Raw genomic sequence first — 22992 nt, 5'->3', positions numbered from 1 at the left:
CAAGACTTTTGTTTGTCTGTTTTTTGTGGCTGGCTGATACAGGGATCCAAACCCGTGACCTTAGTGTTATAAGGCTGCGCGCTAACCACCAGCCCTGGGAATCAAGTTTTTATATTGGGATGGAATGAGTCTCTCTCTACATCATTGATGAAAGGGGAATATCTAGACATGCACCTGCCTGCATGTATGTGTGTGCTCCTCTTGTATAACATGTTCTTAATGGGGTCCCATGAATCCACACTGTCCTCAAGTGAGCCTGTCTACTGGCAAAGAAAGTGGCCTTAAATCAGAGAATGGTGATGGACCAGCCTGTAATCTACTTTACAAGATGTTCTGTTATCAACTTAGGAGTGTATATAGACTTGCTCTTCTTTTCTTAATTTTTAAATAAGTGCCCAAGCCATGTGCTCTTAGAACTCTTTCAGTGGCACTAAAATGCTGCTCCACTGCAGAGCAAGGATGTTCTCATCCAGAGAGGGAGGCAGGGCTGTGGCCCAAGTACACACCTCCCCTCTGGGGGCCTGTCTGAATCACCATATCAGCTCTGGAATCTCAGCCTGAAGCTAAAGCCATCTCTGTGCCAAACAAGGGGGAAACAAGGATGCCCTGCCTTCAGATGTCTTCTCTAAGACTCCCAAGATTGTGGCCTGACATCTTGAGGGAGGACAGTGCAGAGCTGGAGGAGTGGAGATGCGGGCCCTTTGCTGCTTGTCATTAATCATCAAGGCTTCCCAGATCTCAGTGAGTGAGAGGGCTGGAATGCGTTCCTAGCCACACCTCCCAGAGGGACTGTCCCTGTGGTTGCCAGCATGGGCACCATGCTAGTTATCTCGTCTCTGCTGACTATCACTCCCCACCTCATTCTCAGAGAGGAGAGAGAGGGAGCAATGACCAGAGAGCTGGCTCCTGCCCCGCTGCCTCCTCAGCTTGCTGCTTCTCCTAATTGGCAAAATAGGGATGATCCTCACGCTGAAAGCAAAAGGCCCTAACTTGTCTGCCCAGGTGACGGGGCAAACATCACTGAACTTCAGATGTAGATGGGCCCACGGAGATGGTAAGAAAACAAAAGCTCTGGGAGAGGACAGTGCTTGCCAAGGACACAGCAGTATCCAAACTAAGAATAACCACCATTCTCCTGATAGCAGCGAACAGTGACTGAATGTGTATTATGTGCCAGATACTGCATTAAATACTCTGTACATATTATCTCACTTGATCCTCACAGAATCTGTGGTTTAGTTTCTACTATTATTACGCCTATTAAACTGATGAGGAAACTGAAGAATAGGGAAAGTTAGGCAAGATGCCCAAGATCACAGAGCTGGGAAACAGCACAATCTAACACACAGTCCCGTGCTCCTCTGTCTGTCTCTTCTGCCAAAAACACACCCAAGTGTTTCTTTTTATCACCATGAAATTGAAAAGCATCAGAGCCTCAGAATCTCAGGAGGTGGGAAGACTCGGGCTGGGACACGGATTGTGTAAGCCATACGAGAGGCCGCCGGACACGCTTGTTAGAACTGTGCTTATGTCCTTCTGTCTTTAAGAAAAACCTCACCCAATATAGTGCACAGAGTCAAAAAATCCAACGGCCTTGTATGTGGAAATAAATTAATTCCAGTATTCAAATTAAGCATCCCCATTGGCCTCTGGCCTTTCAAAAGCCAACAACAGACTGCAGTGACAATGGGACTTGAGCAGTTATGATGAGAATATAAATGAATGTGATTTAAATACCAGAGGCATGATAATTTTGGGAATGGCTAAATAAACCTAATAATCTCATTCCTGCAATGTCCAATTATGATGCTTTAATTAAAACCTCCTAAGGAGATGGGTGGCTAGTCATGGCTTACCTTAATTATCTTTATATTTAGTAACTAGTGCCTAGTTTTTCAAAAAAGAAGAGTTTCTTTTTTCCAGGGAGATAAGCATATTTTGTTTTTAATAATAAATGAGCAAGTATTTATTGAGAGGCTATTAGGATCAAGCATTGTTCTAGGCATTGGGGCACCTAAAAAAAAAAAAAGACATGGCCTTCTATTAATAGAAGACAAGATTAATGTCTTTATGAAAAGATATATCATATTCAAGGTCGTGGGCAGATAAGAATGAAGTGGGTGGACAAATCAATGGGTTTAGAGATGTTCAAATGAAAGTGATAATTAGTTCAGAAGATCAAATATTTAATAACCTTGAATTACAAACTGTCACTAGTAAAATCACAGATTAAGGTACCAGGAAATTAACACATGGAAGATAAATCCTAGAATTTAAACCCCAAAATAAATTCTTTAGATGGGGATAGAAAAAAAAAAAAAAGAAAAGAAAAACCAAACAAACAAACAAAAAAACCCCCTGCAACATGGCAACTCCCATAACATGTACTTTTTCTCTGGTCTATTATCATGAACTTTGATAAAGTTCTAGTCTGGCCCAGGTAACAAGAAGCATAAACTGAAGACTCTGCTAGCCCCAGGGCCGTCGCCTTCCCCTTGAAGGAAGGAAAGTTAACAGAGAAATCTTTCAGCAGTAGCTGAGGGAAGCCAAGTAGTCAAGTTGTATAACTTACAATAAATGTTAATATAAAATAAAATGGAGATATATTCTCCCACCTTGTGAAAAATTCCCAATTGTCTTCCCAGAGGAAGAAAATAAATGCCTTTGATTGGAAGAGTCCAGCTGACCGAGGATATGAGTACTGCCAAAGTGCGCTGCTAGCAAATTTCTGAGTTAGCTGGAGTGATAAGGAGCCCATATCCAGGGCTTCTGGGGAGAAGAGGCTGGGCTCCAGACAGCTGGACTTAATTCAAAGGGATCTTTCAGGGACATGGGCAGGCAGGGCCCTCACAGGCTGAGCGAGATAAAGCTCTTTCCTGTCTCCGGAGTCATGTGTTTTTTGATACCACTTAAGGACCCAGGGAGCTTTTCTTTTTTTTTTTTTTCTTTTTGTCTTTTTTCGTGTCCGGCAACGGATCGCAACCCTCAGTGTCGCGCCCGTACCGGACCAGGACCGGCAACGGGATCGCAACCCTTGGCGCTGCGCCCGCACCTCGCTCAGCCAGTGAGTGGGAACCGGTCTGTATGTGGGATCCGAACCCTCAGCGGGAGCGCCGCCGCGCCCCCACGTGGCAGACTGTAGCAGTGCACCACCGGGCTGGAACCGGTCTGTATGTGGGATCCGAACCCTCGGCGGGAGCGCCGCCGCGCCCCCAAGTGGCAGACTGTAGCAGTGCACCACCGGGCCGGCCCCCAGGGAGCTTTTCTAATGCTGCCTTGACAGGGACTGCTGATGATGAAGCTACATGTACACATGTCTTAATTGGTGCCCTATGCCTCTCTCCCCTGAGCAGGTGACCTCTATTTTTTAAGAGACATTCTTGTCCTCCATTCTTGACTGAAGTCCTCCTCCTGTAAGTTATTAGAGGAATAGCTTAAACGAAGAGTATTTGTGGTTTTGCAGCTTAGATCAACCACAATTGGGTCTTGCCTCATCCAGATCCCTTGCTGGGGTCTGGCATCGGGTCAGGGTCTGCAGCCTTGGTGGCAACGTGTGTGTGGGGTGGTCAGGACATGAATACAGCTCTTCTCTGTGACCTCCTCTAGGGCCTCAAAGATTGACCATTGGGATTTTAATTGTGTGCTCATAGACTGAGCCTTGCTCCACACTGCTTCATCTGCCACCCTTTATCACAGTCTCCCAAAGCATCTTTAATTATTGAAGAGGTAGGACTTTTGGGGAGGGTATGCTCCTCCTGCACCCCAATAATGGTGGTGGTGGTTCATTCGTCACAGAAGATCAATGCACTGGTTCCCCCAGACCATTATAACTGACTTAGACCTTTTCAGAAAGCAACGCCTACAACATTCTAGTTTTAACCTATGAGAGCCTGGAAAAGAATTTAAAAAATCCCTCATGCCTACAGGGTCCCAATATATCACTCCCCTAAATTCATACTACACGTAAGAGGGTGAAGGTTAATAGTATATCGAAGTCTGGAGTCTTTGGACTAAATTCTCATGTTCTCAAAAGACACCTGGCTTCATATTAAGCCACAGGGGCCATCACAAGCAATGGGCTTAACTGCTCTAAACAAGGAGGTGATAAGACTGTCCTTTGTAACTATTAACCCACCTGCTAGATCTAGCCTTTATAAAGGAGGGAGACTTGAGGCATTAGCATTTATCAGGACTTAGGAGGCTCAGCCTTTCTCCCATGGGTTCTGGATCTTGACTGTTCTTGTGTAAGCAATGTCTCGTCACTCTTTTGATGGAAGGTGCTTGCATGACGAGGTAGTACACATGGTCGTGCGCTGCATGAAACTTGCGCCCACCTATAACGATGTGTTTTAACATTCTCTCTAATTAGTTTTTCTCACCAGCTCTTGGATAACTCCTGCACTCTATAATTATTTCTTTCACTGGCACTTATGCCGATATTGCACCCTTTGCCTAATAATTATTTTAATTATAGTCACTGTATTTGAATTTGGTGTCTGCGTGATAAATGGTTTTGTTATATGTTTGATGGGAAGTGATTTGTAAGTGGGTGTCTATTGGAAGTTTTTGCGGTACAGCTTGAGATATGTTAAAATGTTTTTGGATAATAAATAATGTGATAGAATAATACCATGACAGAAGGAAGCAGAGAGAGAGAGATTAAGTTGAATTCAAGGAGAATTCTTGCGGGCTGCAAACGTAGCCTGAGAGCAGAAGGGGCCACTCCACATTCCTGATCATATGGGGGCCCGAGAGCACACATGGGGCTCCATGAACCCTGAGTTCTGAAAGTGGGTGACAGTTAAGACAGGTGAGGAGAAACACAGACTCCCACCGTGCTCAGTTCCCTGTTGTCCTCCTTCCCTCTTGCACACCAGCTCCCCAAGCTCAGCCTTCAGAGGCCAAGGGGCCCCAATTCCAGGAATGGGTTCCTAATGCTTTCTTTCTTTCTTTCTTTTTTTTGAGAAAGCCAAGGGATTCATTCCTCCACTTCTTTGCCAACAGAAAAGGGAAGAGTTGGTGGGAGTGAAGGATGTCAATGAAAAGTCAAAGCAGATCAGCAAGTGAAATTTAGGACCCAGCTGAAAAGCTACATCCACCAGAAAAACTTTCATGGGCCACTCAGCTACCTGCCATCCTGGAGAAGTGAGCTGCCTTCAGTTATGTGTCTGCACAGTTCTGTTTTCTGTGCTATGCTACACAGGCGATCTGTCCTCCTTACACTTCACTTACCCACAGATCAAACTCTTATGTTGGCTCAGCACATTTTGTGGGCCCACTAAACTGATAATTATGCCCCACTTATTTAGCTCTTACCAAGTGCTGTGTCTTATGCTAAGTGCTTCCTATGCATTATTTCACTTAATCCTCCCACCCATCCTTTGAGTCATGTACTATTATTATTTCCATTTTGTAGACGAGCAGTAACTTGCCAAAGTGACACACTAGTAAGGGGCAGAGCTAGGATTTCCAGCCAAGCAGGCTGACTCCACAGTCTACATGATCCTGTCTCCCAATTTCTCTGAGCAATTGGATGACAGGAACATGTTCAGCAAATGCTGAAACACCTCCATTACACCTATTTTTGTATTACCTGCAGCTCAACAAATGTTAGGTCTCTTAGCATCAATGAACTATGGGGCTTATCATGAGTGATTCATGAGTTCCTTTAGCATTTTCCTTTACCAGATGACAAGAGCTTTTTTCTTGAAGGCTTTGAGGCACTCCAGAGTTCATTAAGTCACTACTGACACTGGACACAACCTACGTGGTTCCTTCCATACCAAGCTCTGGGCTACAGTATGTGTTCAAGGTCAGGGTGATGGTGGGAGAATTTATGGGTGGGTGAGTCATAGCCCAGGAGGGGAGAGTGGGTGGGGAAGCCTCACCTGGACATACATACTCCTTCTTTTGCACGTCTGCCACATTGAAGCCCCTCAGGTGCACAGGAGCCATGCAGAGTGTGAACTGGCCAACCGTCCGCCTCTGTCGCAGCCAATCTGAGAGCCAGGCCAGGTGGCAGTCGCAGTACAGGTGGTTGGAGTGAAGGCGCCTGGCAGAGGAGGGACAGAGGCAAGACGCTGTCACAGATTGAAGTGGGGAGGCTGCCCCTGGCTGAACAGAGTGGGCAAAACCTCTGTTGCTCCCTTCCCCAGCATGATAATCCTCACGAGTCCGGGAAAGCTCTTCTTTCTGCACCGCTGAAACATAGGACCTCACCCTTTCATTGCCAAGCCACAATGACAGTTATCCTCACAGGCAGGCCACGTACAAAGGATGCCCCAGGGTTCTGAGCAATTCCTCACTTCTTAATAGTAATTCCACCCTTTTCTTTCCCACTCAAGCAAGCCTCAGCACACAGGAGAGGGAGAGTGACATTACTATAGTGACAATCCTGATTCGAGTTAAACTTACAAAGGGTCAGCTTGTGCAAATCTCAGTACTTTAGCTACCATGAGTTACCATTGGCTTGACACATGCTTCTCAGTCTCAATGCCCCAGTCAATGGTGGCATGGTGGCTGAGATCTGGTGTCACCTTTACCTGTTAGTTTTCCTTCATTTCCTCCCTAAGTGTTCCTTAGGAACACACTGTATGTAATGCTGCTCATGTGCACTAGCATCAATACCACTTGCATGCACCAGTCAGGGTGTGCAGGACACACGCAGAAGGGTACTTTTTGAAGGCTGAACCTTCTCTTCACCCTCCTAATTAAATGAGGTGTTGTCCATACCAGACTCTTGCAATCCACAAAAATTTGTCCATAGTGCCCTTCCTCTCCTCCCCAAGTTCAATTCCATCTTGTCTATTTGGTATTCTGACTGACTTAGGTGCCTCTGAAAAAATTTCCTAACCAGTTCCAGGACTTTCTGGTTTTTCCCCTTTAGCAGCTGTGATTCCAGATCAATTTCTTGCCTTGAGTGAATAAGATTCCTTAGAGGCATCTGCATGTTCCACTTCTGAGGGGAATCTCATCTGGTTAAACAACTTGAACTTCCTTTCCACTAACTAGGAGGCAAACTAAGGATATCCAGGGACTTCTAAAGGTTTTTCTCCAAGGTCCCCCTATCAAGGGCTTCCTATTTCCACATTCCCTACCACCCTAGGTCATTTGAAGTGGTGTTGGGTGAGTTTCAGTCACACTAGTTTATCATCTACTTGAGTTTCTGATGCAAATTTCAAATGCCAAATCTTGGACATGCTAATCAGCTAGCAGTATCTTGGGACTTTCAAGTTCTCTGTGTCAAGCCAGTTAATACTGAGTGGCAGCCCAAAGGAGTGGCTAGGGCTCCCTCCACGCCTGGAATGGAGAGAGCTGAAGGGCTCTTGACCACACTCCACTTAGCGTAAGGTCAACATTGCCAAACACTGGCCAAGTGCATCTAACTCGTGCTGCACGGGCAGAGATTTCCTGCTGCTGCATGAGCAGAAATCTTCATGGGCCATTGCCACTGGGCCCTTGGCTGCCTCGGGGGGCCCCAGATCCCATCATATCAGACTAAATGAACCCATATCCCACATAAAATGTAATTTTTTTCCTGCTAAAAAATTTGAAAAGATTTTTATGATTTGTTTTAAAAATGATTAATCTTGATGTAATTATCTTTTTGTATCTTACAGTGGGTTGAACACATTTTCATAGGCTTTTAGGCCCAAGATACTGTAATTATAATGGGTCCCAAACAATTCTCCTGTTTCAGTTTCAAAGCTCAGAGCCCCTGAGCTGAAGCCAGCATTGCTTCCCCTTAGCCTGGGCTCTGGAAAGAGGTGCAATAGGTAGGAAGGGGTTGGGGAGCAAAATCCTAAGCTTCTGGGAAGGACCTCTGTTTATTTAACAAACATAACCACTTTGAGCCAAGAAGAGAGAGGAGGCTTCTTGATGGTGGACTTTCAGCTGGTTACTATTTCCTAAAAAGCAGGAATGAGAGGAGGGGATTCCAGACCAGGAAGCCTATACTGTGTATAAATGTTGCCTAGGGAGATGGCCACTGTGGGTCTGTCTTGGGGACAAGGCAGAACATGGGGCAGACTGTAGTGGCAGGTGCAGGCTGAGGCGCAACTTTTTGTGTGCCAGGGGAAGCAGAACCTCTTCATGAGAATTTGGCTTTTATTTGGAAAGGCAGTTACCCTCTTTGGCAGTGAGGCATGGAATTTCAGGCAGCAGGGATTCACCGTGAGGCAATGAGCATGGATCTATGAGTCAGATCAATGCAAACCAATTCCCGTCAGTTCCAATCAAGGGTAAAAGATCAATGGAACAACAAAAATGAGGTTTAGGTAAGCCAGATTCTTACTGAGCTGATTAATTTCTGGGATAATAAAAATGTCAGAGGTTTCCCTTTTGGAAGATTATATTAGGTTGGTTATTCCTCAATCCCAGCTGGCCAGCCCCAAGCTTGCTCTCTTTTTAACCTTGCTACAGATGGTTCCTATTCCTTTGTCCATCTTCACAGGAATTTTCTTCCTCCGAAGTGGATGTCACAGAAAAGGGTGACCACACTGACTTGGAAGCCTTGGGAAGGCTCTTGTCAAAAGCCAGGGGAATGACAAGCCCAGTTCCCTTCTCTTAACATTTTATCCACCAGAAATGCTGGAAGAGTCAAGCTGGGAAGATTCTTTCAAACAACCTTTTGCATCATGTTTGGGAGATCAAATTGAGCACTGCCATCCCGAATACTAATATTAAAAGAATATTAATAATCATGATGATCATGAAATTTGGGCTCGGACACTGCCAGGAGTAGTTATAATTCTCTTGAGGAGAAGGGGAATTATGTTAGTTACTTTTGATCATTTTGGTAAATTGTGATGGCAATGACACGGGGACCTGCCATTGCCTCCTGGGCTGTACAGAAACTCTGGTCTCCCCTTCCTTGGCTCTTCCACTTTTGCTCCTGCTGAATGGTATGAGCACAGGCTCTGATGGTAAATTGCCTGAGTGTGACATTGGCTTTGTGCTTTCTGGCTTTGGCTTTGGACAGATATTTAATTCTGGACCTCAGTGATATCATCTGTAAAATGGGGATATTCATGGTGCCTTCTTCCCAGGGATAGAGTGAGGATTCCAATGATTCAGGTAAAGTGCTTAGCACCAAGCCTAGCACACAGTACACCACTGAAGAAATGTTTGCTATTATTATGACAGAGAGGAGAGTAGCTCCAGACTTCAGTCTCTTTCCAAGCATGGCCCTGCCAGTTCAAGGCTACACTTTCTTATCTAGATATCAAAGGATCAAGGTGCTTGGGTGGTTCCTGAATGTTGTTTTGCAGTGTTTTGCTGATAGACACACCATATTCCATGTTGATGAAACCACCTTTATAGAACATAAGGTGAATGAATACAAATGCCAATTTATAGAAGGTGCCTTTTAGCCACAGACGCTAAATTAAATTTCCAGCAAATCCTTTTAGAGAGGGTCAGCATTCATTTTCTATAAAATGTGGCTTTCTGAATTCAATATAAAAGCTTTCCTTTAGAAATCCCGTTTATGACTTCCTTCCTCTCTCCTCTTCCCTCCTTCTCCACCACCACCAGTCTCCCCCCAACCTCCCAACACACACACTTTAATTACAGTGAAGGGGGATTAGTCAGCTCAAGTCTCCAGGGAGTTCTACACAGAGCCATCTCTGAAATTAAACTAAAGAGAAAATGGCAGCAGGCAGGGAGCAAAGAGAACAGATGAGATGGATTGATTGATCTGAACTCATCAGATGAATGTTCAGGACCACAGAGAAGAATGACAACAGAAAGGAGAAAAAGCCCTCCCGCCCTCTTCTGCCTCCCTGACACACTCCAAACAAAGCACCCGAGATCCAGGCCTAACCACGTCCCCCAACACCCATGGAACCAGGCCAGCTTCTGCTATTGCTGCTCCTAAACTGCAAATAACAAAGAGGGGAAGTCTAAATCACAGAGGAACGGCCCACAGGAGCTGGACTGCTGATTTCTGCAGGTGAAAGTCATTTTTCTTCGATGGAATGCACTTGTCTGGAGGGATGCAGGCCCAGCATCCTGAGGCTCACTTCCAGCTTCTTGCTCAGGAGCCCTGGGCCCCGCTCTTCCCCTGCTCATTTGTGCTTTGCTGGGGACTTTGAAGAGGTCTTTGAAGACTAAATGGCTTCTCCTTAAAATTCCATCACTGCGCCATCCCATTTTAAGAGGGAGGGGAAAGGATAAATTTTCTTGGCTGAGTTATGCTATCGTATGAGGGGTCCAAGGAAGAATCTGAGAAGCAAAGATAGAAGCTGGGCTCAGATTATTATTATTCTGTGTAATAACTGGTATTTGTTGTGTGCACACCAATTTACAAGTTAGAGTGCACTTTATTCTTACAACTTTGAGGTAAGCATTTATTAACTCACTTTCTCCGAAGCACAGAGAAATGAAGAAACTTGCCCAAAGTAAGTGGCAGAGATCCCATTGAAACTCGCGTCTTCCTAACCACAAACTCTGTCCTCCTCAAGGTTCTCTGTACTGCTTCTTGAGAAACTGCTTCACTGGCCATTGTTTTCTCCTCACTGGGAGATAAGGCCACTTTCTCAGGAGGGCAGTGGTTCTCAAACTTAACGAGCATTCATATCTCCTGGAGGGCTTGTTAACATCACATCGTTGGGCCCCACAACCAGAGATTCTGATTCCATAGGTCTAAGGTGGGCCTGAGTTTTGCTTTTCTAACAAATTCTAGGTGATGCTGGTCTAGGGACCCCACTTTGGGAACCAATGCTGTAAGGATTTTCAAATCTCATGGATTCCATATTAATCCAGGGGCATAGATGAGCTGGTTGCTTGAAATTTTCAGTCCAGATTTTTGGAGAAATAGTGTGATAATAATAATATAACAATCAATATCATTTATTGTCTACATGACAAGCACTTTACATATCTAATTTCTTTCTTTTTTTTTTTTTTTTGTGGCTGGCCAGTATGGGGATCCAAACCCTTGACCTTGGTGCAGTCTAACCAAATAAGCCCTCTATTTTCTTCTGATCCTCACCACCACCCCTATTTATAGAGGAGGAAACAGAGGACACGCAGCTAATAAAGGGTTCAGCAGGAATTCTAGCCCTTTGACTTAACCCTAAATGTATTTGTCTGAAAACTCTTGGGACTGTCTCTCCCCTTCTACTGTGATGTAAAACAACCCCTGAGGCTCTATCAATGCAAGACAAACATCCAGTATGGACCCTTTTGGACAGGCCACTGGAGTCTACTGCAGAGAAACTTACAAAGGGGTTTCTGGCTGAGGACAGAGGGGAACTCCCCAGGTAATAAGGGCACTACAACTGTTCTCAGTATTGGGAGTCATGGGGAGATTTGCTTCCTGAGTACACACCCTGGAAGGCTTAAGCCCATCCGAGACATTAAAGATAAAGAAGTAAATTCCTGCAATCTAATATCAAAATATCATCCAGGGAGCTGGTACATGACATTAGCTAAGGAAATGGTGAATCATTAAGTCACTGTTCTATATGTCCTGTGACAATATAAAACTAATAATCTTTTCCATCAAGATGGAAAACACAAACACACACAGTACAGGAAGAAGTCCACCAGTCCCAGGGTGAAGAGAAATGAGTCCGTCTGATGCAGAATGGTGGATCAGAACTAGGGATGGTACCGTGATCCTTTCCATCATCCGCCCTCACTTGACGACACACCCCTTAGTTAACAGCAGCAGCAGCAGAAGGCATTTGAATAGGGACTGTCCACCAAGGCACAGCATGGTAGATTTTCCAAGCAGCTTAGAGTGCTGCTCTTTGGGCATGTCAGGTGGGGAGGAGGTGGGGACCATTACTCACAGAGTTCGGATCTTCGGCATGTGGTTGAAGCTGGTGACCAGGATGCGGCTGATGTTGTTGTTGTTGAGGGTGCTGAGGAGATAGAGGAAAAGGGGAAGTGGTCAGTGGGGGAGCAGCAGGAGGTAGAAAGGGAGGGAGCAATGTGCCTGCAAGAGGGACAATTCAACAGCCATGGGCCTGTCAGGGGGCAGCTGGAGACAGGTGGACAGGTCTCCAATGATAAGAGAGCCCACTGACCCCTTTGCTCAGGTGGCTCCCTTCTCCCCTCTGCTGCCCTCTCAGAACTCACCCACCCACCTTGATAATCATTTTGTTTCCTGAAGTCCTACTACGTGCTGAGTGCTTCATTATAATATCTCTAATCCTTACAACCAGTTACATATTACTGTCCTCTTTTAAAGAGAAGGGAACAGAATTTGTCATTTTGCTCAGTAACACAACCCTACAAAGTAGGTGTTCTCCTCCTCTACAGAGGAGGCTAAGCTACAGAGAAGTTAGTAAGTTTCCCAAGGACCACAGCTGCTAAGCTCTGGAGGCGGGATTTGAACCCAGCATGACCTCACTCCCATCTCCTTGCTCTGCCCATTGCATGTATTGCCTCACACACAGTGCTCTGTGGATAGGTTACTCTGCCTGTTCCAGGCATCTTCTGACAATCCAAGCACATCTTATCTCAAGCGAGTCTGCAAGGACAGAGACAATGTCTCCTCCTGCTCGTGTAGCTCCATGACCATGGACGGGACTCCTGCAGTGCAATGTTAGCACCAATGGGCACTTTTGTACAGGGAAAAGCGAAGAGAAAGGTGTGAGCTCCACAAACGGCCCAGAATGAAATAAGACTGCTGAAGAATGAAGTCGAGATATAGGCAAGTGCAGCCCAGGCCTACCCTTCTAAAAGGAAGCCCTTCTAGAAGCCCAGGGGAAGCATGGCAGCCCAGCAAGGCTGTCTGCAGAGGCCTGCAGTGTATACAGCAGGAGTGCCTTTTCGGGTCAGTGGGTTCAGCGACTACCCAGATGGAGAGGCAACAACACATGGGAAGGCCAGCCTCGTTCTCAGCTATCTGACCCCACACCTGCCACGCTCTGCATCCCAAAGAGCAAGAACTGGCGACAACTTTTGATACCATCCTTCATGGCCACTTTCTCCCGTGTCTTTCTTTTCTCTGCTCCTCCAGGGCCACATCAGACATCCCCCCTCATCAACCCAACTTCTCTTATCCTCTTTTGGGTCCTCACTGGCCCTCACTGGCCCAGGAAGAAGCCTTGTTTTGGAAGCCTTCATAGTTTAAGCAGACTTCTTCTGCCCCGGGCTCTTGGTAAACACATTATCTTCCTCTGAAAATGCCCTGTATGTCATCAGCTCTGCAAAGGCAGGAACATTTTCTATCTTGTGCATCATTACAGCCCCATGACCTGGTCTACACATGGTTCAATCAAGTCTTACTGTTCCCTAATTGTGTAGTCTTGGGCAAGTTATTGACATCTTTTATCTGCAGTTTTTTTTATCTGCAGAAGGAAGCAGGTAACAGAACCTATGTCATAGGCTGGTAAAAGGCTTAGTACGTAGTATGTTCTCAGTAAACAGAGGCTACCATTTTACTGATATTGGTGGAGAGAATCTAGTCCTGTCCTGACCGTTTTTATTCTTCCCACCCCAAATTCCATGGAAATAGAAACAGAGCTTTGTCCAGCACACAGTAGCCCCCATACCCAACCCATCCAAGAGGCCATGCTCGATTCCTTCTCCAGCCCCTGTGACTCTAGTCCAGAGCAGGATTCCAGTGACTACATCCTCCTTGCCCCAGACTATTCTCCAGATCTCTCTGTTCTACTAGTCATTTGTTCGGCCAATAAGGCCAGGAAGAAGTCTATTTACGCAAAAGCACGTAACCTAATTCTCTTCCTTCCTCTCTCCCATATTGACTGTGCAACTACCTTGTGTCTAGCACTATGCTAAGCATGTAGTATGGTAAAGAGGAACGACAGACCACATTACACTGCCTGCTTTTGCCTACTTCGTAACTTCAGTGAAGCGCCGATGCAGACACTTGGCATTTAATGAAGTTGTATCTACTCAGATGTTTTGTTTCATGTGGCTTCTCTTTCCTCCGCATGTGTGTGTGTGTGTGTGTGTGTGTGTGTGTTGTGCATGTGCGTGGGGGTATCCATCCTGTCTCTGTCCACCCAGAAAGCCTTCAGAATATCTCACCAGACAACACTGAAGAATTTGTCACTCCCATCAGACCAGGCTCTACGCTTTGGCAGGGAGCTTCCTGGGGGTGAGGACCATGCTCCCTCGTCTTCCCTGTGGGATTTGGAGTGCCTCCAGGGCAGAAATGGTGCTTTCATTTCCCCTTCTATTCATCTCAGTGTTCTGGGCTCCACACGTGGGGGGATACAAAGTTAGGGTTGTTCACTTATGATCAGACTAAAATCTGAGCATCTTCCTTGTCTCTCAAAAGCTTTCTCAAGAAGCTTTTGCAGAGAGAGGGTTTCTTTCTGACCATGCCCAGCCACTTAATATCAGGTGGAGTTCACTGCCCGGCCCTAATTTGGCTAAATATATAGTTCAGTTATACGTAAGGCTTCAACTTAACTGCATCCGGCAGTAGTCCGGCAGCAATGACTTATTAATGTATTACTACACTGATATTTAAATGTGAGCTGTAATGAGAGCTATAAAACATTTACGATAATGGCTATTATTCCAGAACCAAAATGACTAAACACAGTATTCAGACTTTCATGATTTGCTGCTTGGAACTAGCAAGCCCAGAGATGTCAAATGGTTGGTAACCTCTTAGATGTGGATCTCTATGGCAGCTACAGTTTTTGTTTCCCTAATAAACACAGATTTATTTGATTTCTAGTCTTGGCAGCTTTTGCCCACGCAGAGAGCATGGTGCTCTATCTGGTTCTTGCATGTCGCCTAAGCAGCTGACATTCAGTGGAGGAATCGTTACAGCCCCAATGCAGCAGAACAGAATTGGAGAACATGGGCCTCGAAGGTAGAGACCTGGTTTAGATTCTGGCTGTGCTGCTTGCAGCCTATGCAACCATGTAAATTTCTTAATCTCATTAAATTTCTTCCTTTGTAACATGGAGATAATGATAGCACTGATCTCATAGAGCTTTAGTGGCTATTAAATGAGATGATACTAATCATTGCCAACATTAAGGGAGAGCTTATTGTATGGCAGACAGGCTCTGGGCTAAGGGTGCTACACTGTAGCATCTCATTTAATTTCTCCGATCACCTCATGAGGCAGGGACTTTTGTCATCTCCATTTCATTGATGAAGCAAACTGTGGTGGCGAGATTTGAATCCAAGCAAGCGAGACTCCAGGAATGAGGCCTGTATCTGTTTCTTATTACTGCATTTACAGATTACCACAAATTTAGTGGCTTAAAACAATATAAATTTATTTTCCTACAGCCTATAGGTCAGAAGTCTAAAATGGGTTCACGAGGCTGTGTTTATTTCAGAGGCTTCAGGGGGAGAATTTGTTTCTTTACCTTGGCAGCCTGTAGAGACCACCCACATCCCTTGCCTCATGGCCCCTTCCTTGCATCACTCCAGCCTCTTGCATTGGTTGTCACACCTCCTAGTACTCACTGTGATCTCCTGCCTCCCTCTTACAAGGACCCCCGTGATTACATTTATAGCCTACCCGGTTAATCCAGGATAACCTTCTTTTGCATCCCCCTCCCTCAGGATCCTTAATTTAAACAAATCTGCAAAGTCCTTTTTGCCATATAAGGTAACATTCATAGGTTCCTGGGATGAGGATGTGGGCATCTGTGGGGGGCCACTGTCCAGCTGACCACCATGCTCTCGAAACAAGGTACGCAAATCACTTAGCACATCGCCTGGCTCATGGTCAACATTCAAAAATCATTAGCTATTGTTCTTGTAGCTTGTGTTTGTTTAGTCCTTTCCAGTTTATAACACAGTTTCACATTGATCTCATTTGGTACTTGTAGTATTGTGAGGTTGGGATTATTATTCCCATTTTAGAGGTGAGCAATTTGAGGCTAAGAAAAGTTAGGGGGCTTACCCAGCAGGCACCTCATGAGTCCCTGGTGGATTCAGGGCTTGCAGTTCTTTCTTTACAGCACATCCCTGTACCCCACCCTGAATTACCCACTGCCTCCTACTTTTAGGTCAAGTCTGTGACTCCAGCATGGATATTCCCTGTCATCTCTCCCACAGTACCCAAAGCTAGAAATATCTGCACGAGCCCCCTGTTGCCTCTCGTTCTATACACCTCCTTGAAAATTAACCAACAGAAAAATGAAAGGTTCTGTCTGACAGTGACACCCTTCCCACCATTCCCACTGGACTGCTGGCTCAATCTAAGCTATGGTGACCTTGTCAACCTCAGCTTATTTACCTCCAACTCCTAGAGAATTGCTCATTCCAAAGTCTAGCCTCAACCTCTCTGCTCTGCTCCGTTGGAGGTATTTTGAGAAAATGTGCTTTCTCCCAAATTACCCAGGTACCAGTTAGAGGTTTTCCCCCAATTAAATACTCTTAATTCAGCATTTTTCCTCAGCTTTCAAGCTCAAGTTCAGGGTCAAATTAATTCTATAAATTTCAGGATTGTTCTGGTCTCCCCATAACCATCACAAGTGACTGATGCACATTTCATATGAACCAGAAATAAAGCCATGCTTCCACCCCCAACCATGGGATTTAAAAGAAAGTCCGCCAACCTCCCATTTCTCTCTTATAAAGTCCTTGCCCCATTATAAAAACTGTATACTGAGACTAAGTTTGACCTGTGTACTGCCCAGTTTCTCTACAGCTTGTCATTATTGGAGCATAAATACCTAATAAAAAAGGATCATTTTCCATATTAAAATGGTCCATCTGGACAACACTACTCCTGCCAATGGATCCTATTCTCTCTTGATCATGAGCACTAGAAAGCGTACACTAAAAATTTTTTTCCAGCTTACTAGGGATTACTGAGTTCATTATTGCTCCCATAGTGCACGAATAGAACCTCAGCACCCTGAAAGAGTTCGTGCCTCCTCGTGTTTCTCAGCTAAATATGGGGGTATTGTGGTAACACGGGGCTCTCCAGCAATGAAGAATGAATGAGGAAGCGGTGCACACAACGGGCAGCTCCAGGGGCTGGCAGACAACTGCCCATAGGCCAAATCCCATCCAATACAGCCTATTTTTGTAAATGAAGTTGTACCCATTCATTTCTGTATTGTCTATGGCTGCTTTTGTGTTACAACGGCTGAGTAGTTGCAACAGAGACCATATGGCCTGGAAAGCCTAAAATATTTACTATCTGGCTTTCCATAGAAAATGTTTGTTGATCCCTAGCTGCTCCAGAACTGACTGTTCTAGCTCTGCCATTGCCAATGACCAAGAGTGAAATGTTGGGCAAGTCACACAACTGCTTGAATTGGGTCAGAACTTTGAAAACTTAAAAACAAAACAATTCCAAAACTTAAAGACAAAAACATTTTCAGGAAACCCCAAGTGGCAAGTAGCAGAGCTGGGATTCAAAAGCAGGCAGTGCACACTCCTAGCCACTGTACAATGCTTCTGCCTTAGAAGATCGGTCCCACTGCTTCTGGCGTATGCCCATAGCTCTAATGCAACAATACCACCTGTGAGCCTGTATCACATAATCACAATGCCTCAGTCCACCTTGGGTTGGGCATTGAAGGAAGTTGGACAGTAAGTGGTTCTCACCCGGCAACTTGTTCGAGATGCAGATTCTCAGGCCACACCCAGACTTACTGAATCAGAAACCCTGAGGTATGTCCCAGCCAAGTGTGTTTTAATGAGCCCTCAGAGGATTCTCACACAAGTTCATGTTTGTAAACCACAAAACTAGGGAAAAGGCTAAGAATAGAGCCTTTCTAAGTGTAAAGGACAGTATATAGGATGCCCTGTTGCTGCATCTGAGACTGAAGGCCTCTTTTATGGAGGGCATGATGTTTTCCTGCTTAGGACTCTTCCTCACCCTCTGAAACAGTACACAGTCTTCAACAGAGGTGGCTGTAATCACCCTGGAGAACTCTAATGTGGCTCCTGCCCTGGCTCTCCACTGTTCTCTTGGTGTGAATGTGTGGCTCTCCCTTGTGTCACTCAAGATAGCCATCTCTGATCTGGGGGAGCCAAGTCCACCTGCAGCCATGCCACTCGGGCAACCTTAATAAGGCTGACGTTTGCCTCTGTCTCCTCCGATTAGGCCATCACTTTATCACTCTGTGCTTTCCTGGCTCTGGGTGTAATCCGTGTGTTGTGTGTCCATAACACCATGTAATTGGCTCTAATGCAACAATATTATCTGTGAGCATGTATCACATAATTGCAAAACCAGGCATCTGCAGCAAGTGCCATCGCAGCCTCCTAGTGTGCCAACCTTCCTGAGGTGCTCTTAGAACACCTCCTCTTTCCACAAAGATGAGGATCCAGATGCCTTGGGTCACACACAGACCCTCTTGGCAGATTGGCCCATTTATTCCCTGCCTCCAGACAGGCTGACTTCTCCCCTAGTCTGGATAAGCAAGGTGGCTTCTTCCTTAATGGTCCCCAAGAAGGAGACTCTTGGTGAGATGTCTTTGGCATCCTCTTGGCAAAAGGATGTCTTTTAAAAGTGAGCCTGGAGATGTCCTGACTTACACTTACAAATGTGGGTGTCCAAAGGCCAGCACTCCAAGCCCGGAAGAAAGAATTACTTCCAAAAGTGCCAATATTGAATTCACAGGGGTGGGCACAACTGAAGTATGCAGAATCATTTCCTGAAGAGCAGCCAAGTATAAATACTGTGGGTGGACCCTGTGGGAAATACCTAAACTTCTGGCCTGGGGGATATAAAGCACAGAGGGGTCTAGCAGTGTCTGGGTCTCAAGGGGAGAGCTCACTGCTGCCCCTCATCCTGCTTGGATCAGGCAGGACAAGAGGAATGAAACTGAAGACACTTCATAGCCTTGCGGCTGTCCATTAGGTGCCTGCTGTCCTCTCTAACTCATATGTCAAAGCCAGGCTGGCTCTTCTTGGTCATGCTGGGTGGCTGCTGATTGACAGCCATCACGGTTCCAGGAATCACGGTCTGTTACTGATGACCAGGCCCTACAACACTATTGAGATCTTAGGAATGTGAATGCTGTTGGCTGACTCAGCTCCACTGGTATATATGTAACTGGCTTCTCTTGGTGAACTCGGCCCAGGAGAACACACACTGAGTGTGCAAGGGGTCCTCTGAAGTGGAGAGAGGCATCCCTAAGCCTCTCCCCCAGCACAGAGTCTCAGGCCATTGTTGGCATCTTAGTTATTTTTAGATGAAGCTCCCTTCACTGTTTCCCTTCTATCAAGGTTAAACCTGTCTTTCTCATCCAGCTGCTTACTGTTCTGACTTGCCTGAGGGCTTTAAGAAACTCCAGAAATCAGGAAGAAAAAGGATGCAATAATGCATCCTTTGAGAAAACCTAAGTCCAACGTTATAAGTCCTCCCATGAACTCTCTACTTTCCTCTAATGAGCTAGACTAGTAAAGGATATTGCTCTGAGGTGAGCTTGCCAAGATCTTCCAATAAAGATGTCCATAATAATAGCAGTAATAATGCTGAAACTATTTATTAAGAGTTTACTATGTGCCAGCACCAAACTGAGCAGTTTCCACACATTACCTCATTTAATTCCCCTAACAATCCTGAGACATTATCATTATTTCCATTTGGAAGCCCAGAAAGGTCAATGAACTCCACCCAGACCACACAGCTATAGACTTGTGGAGCCGGTATTCACTCGGGAGGTGTGATACCAGGACTTATATATATATATATTTTTTTTTTTTTTCCTTTTTGTCTTTTTTACTGACCGGTAACGGGATCGCAACCCTCGGTGTCGCGCCCGTACCAGGGACCAGCAACAGGAACCAGCCCTACAAGAAATCCTCAAGGAAGTCCTGTGTCTGAAATCCAAAAAATGAATGTCACTAACATGAATACACAAGAAAGAACAATACCCACTGGTAAAACAAAAATGCCAATAAGAAAGACAAAGAACCTAAATCTAACCACCAAAAAAAAAAAAAAACCCACAATGGCAATGTAATAATGTCTTTCCTTTATTTCTGATTTTAATAATTTTGGTCTTCTATTTTGATTGGTCAGTCTAGATAAAGGTCTGCAAATTTTGGTGATCTTTTTTTAAAATAGAATAATTTTTGAGTTCTTAGTTCTTTATTATTATTTTTTTTTTTTCTTTTTTTTTTTTTTACTGACCGGCAACAGGATCGCAACCCTCAGTGTTGCGCCCGCCCCGCGCTCAGCCAGTGAGCGGGAACCGGTCTCCACATGGGATCCGAACCCTCGGCGGGAGCGCCGCCGCACTCCCAAGCGGCGCACTCTCCAGTGCACCACCGGGCCAGCCCAGGACTTATATTTTTAACCATTGCACAAAACTGCCCCTTCCAGGATTGTCTACAGACCGACGTCGGCTGCCCAATTTTCAATCTTCCCCAGGTGGAGGTGAATCCTATTGGTTTGTGGTGGGCACACTCTCCACTGACTTGGATGTGGCAGGGACCGTGGTGTTTGCATCACTGCCAAGACTGCTCAAAGGCAACAGCATCATACAACCCTCCCGCTGTGTGAGGAAGAGGAAGAGCTTAGCATAGAGAGCGAGGGGGGTGGCAGAGGCTACATAGAAGAGAGGGTGGCCGCGCCTCAAAGCCTCCTGAGGTCGCGCCTTGGCTAGCAAGTCAAAGCGTTGCCAAAAGCCTTGTCAGTAACTGTAGCCCTTACTGTTGGGTGGGTTGACTGGAATTTTAAAGAATACTCTAAAGAACCAAGAGAACAGATCTGATCCTTAAGCAAAGCTCATCTTTTGTCTGTTAGGAGAGAGCAATGGGTCTCTGAGGGCAGATGAGGCAGGAGGAACGAGAGAGATATGGGGAAGGAGAGAGGAAACCTGAGGGTGGGAAGGTACCTCTCCAACACTACCTGCTCCCCTGGACTATCCAGGGTGCTGCATATTACTGAGTTCCTTGATCTCCCTGTGGACCGTTTAAATTAAAGCTCATAACCATTGTGTGGGCATATAATGAAAACAACTGATGCTGCACTGATTAGTCCATTACTCTCAACTGTTAGAAAACATAATGATCTCACAAGGGGCCTTATTCACTGACGTATAGCAGTCGAGCTCTCATTTGACACCTCAAATTAGCAGCCAAAGCAATAACAGCTGGGGTTTTTGTCTCAATATTTGTACCCGACTCTAAAGTGATTTGGCACCGGGTGAGCGTTATTTTTAAACACACAGCTCTCACCGCCAAGTAACATTTTAAATGGTCTCCAGGTGTCATGTAAAACCTACAGAAATAAATAAAAACAATCAGCTGCCAATTTGGGTCTTTGATGATACGGATTTCTTAACAAAAGGGCTTGTCTTTGGTTATTCCTTCATTATATATTCATGTTATGATAGGCAGGAATTTATCTCCAGTCACTCAGCGGAGTTAAGGGGGTGGGGGGAAGAGAAGATGTCTCCAAAAAATGTAAACAGTGGAAGATCAAAAGAGGAAGATGAATCCTCAAATCCTGGCATTGCTCAATCAGATGCTCGACAGCCTAAGTATTCATGATGCTCCAGTGTTTTCGGTCCCTTGATGCTGAAGAACTCCTTACTTATTTATTGAGATAATCACAGATATTGTCTAGTGGTGATTCAGAATGATTCCACTGCTTTCTAATGACTGAGTTAATTGTAAAATGTACCTTAAATGACCACATGAATAAGGTGGCTTTGGTCTCTTGATTCTATTTCATTATCTATAGACTGGCACCCTGGACAACCTTGTCCATTATTTAGAAATCAGGCAATTGCCAGCATGCCAAGATGTCTCTAATGGTCCAAGGATGAAAGAGTGACCTCCAGCTTATGTAACTGGACAGGCGAGTTTGTGGTTGAAAAGAGGAGAAACAAACAATTCCCACCTCAGCTGCATTTGGTGCCTAGTCCAGGCAGAGAGAAAGTTTTAATTATTCGCTAATGTATACACTAAGCAAAGGACAGAGAGCAAGTCTGTTTTGTGCCCAGTTGTCTAGCCCAGTGTTTGGCATATTGAAGACTCAATAAATATTTACTGAATGGCTTGGTGAGTTTCAAAATATGAAGGGTTCTGTTTTTGGCATCTTTTGATACAAATAAATTTCCACTGTGAACAGCCTTCTGGGCTAATCCAGGAGTATAAACTCAATTGCCTTCAGGAGCGAGGCTTGTCATATAAGTAAGTGGGCTGCATGGAGACTGTAGTAAACACAGCTTTACCAAATGGGATCGTCACTTCTTGTTTCAGGGGATTGTGCTGTGCTGGAATGTGAATGCAGTGTTGCCAGTTTTTGTTTTTTGTTTTTTTTTGAGAAAAAACAAGACACCTAGAATTTTCATACGAAATATCTAGGTTTTTAAATATTGGCAACTAAATCACCTTAAGGAACAAAACTCACAAATAAAACACCTGAAGACTGGATTTGGCTTGCAGGTGCCAGTTTTTGATCTCTGAACTGAACAACTTATTTTAACGATTTGAATCAGAAAAAATAAGAAAATCAAAGTATTTTAATGGCATTATGGTGAAATGTGGTTAAAACCTTCCTTCTATACTGCATACACTCCAGGCACCTACTATCCAAAGGAGATATCTTTAAACAATCAAAAATTATTCAGTAGTCCTCTACCCACCCCCACTATCATTTCTTGGGGACAGAAAGTCCCGAAGAAGTTTCTGTTTCTTAGGGTAAGACTGTGTTCTGCCAGGTAGGTGTGCTCTTGTCTGGTTTTTGCATGCTGCTCATCAGTTCTGTGGCTAAACATGTAAGTCACTTCTCATGTACTGTTTGGAACTGAGCCACTTCAGCACTGCTAGCAGAAAAAACTGCACAGGGTGTGTGAAGCTATGTTCCTGGGCTGGGATGCCAGAGAAATCCTGCTTATGCAGCCTGATATTTGCAAGGCAGGGACTCTCTGGAAGCCGGGTGCAATTTACACCATGGGCTGTTTGGGTAGACAAATGGGCAGGGGTCCCAGGGCTCACTCATTGGTAGCCAGGGATCAATGATGTGAAATTCCGTCTCTTCCCAGATTGCCCTTTGACTGGACAGCAACCTGTTGGGGCACTGGGGTGGTCACCCCTCACCCTAGAAAGGGAGGATGTTGT

At 45.1% G+C, this 22992-nt stretch overlaps 1 protein-coding gene across 1 annotated transcript in view; it reads right to left on the bottom strand.

The window, feature by feature from the left end:
- Positions 1-22992, bottom strand: part of SLIT3 (slit homolog 3 (Drosophila)) — a gene marked incomplete at its 5' end in the record, with an annotated part of 205812 nt that overhangs the window by 133821 nt on the left and 48999 nt on the right. Inside the window, 2 exons of the mRNA XM_008582348.1 lie at positions 5889-6052; positions 11799-11870. Of these exons, the coding sequence (XP_008580570.1) occupies positions 5889-6052; positions 11799-11870 (236 nt within the window). The remainder of the gene's footprint in view (positions 1-5888; positions 6053-11798; positions 11871-22992) is intronic.

This window comes from Galeopterus variegatus, unplaced genomic scaffold (genome assembly GCF_000696425.1).
Source record: "Galeopterus variegatus unplaced genomic scaffold, G_variegatus-3.0.2 Scaffold2578, whole genome shotgun sequence".
Taxonomy (NCBI): Eukaryota; Metazoa; Chordata; class Mammalia; order Dermoptera; family Cynocephalidae; genus Galeopterus; species Galeopterus variegatus.
Note: the sequence above shows the minus strand (reverse complement) of the source record. Positions and strands in the feature narration are given on the sequence as shown.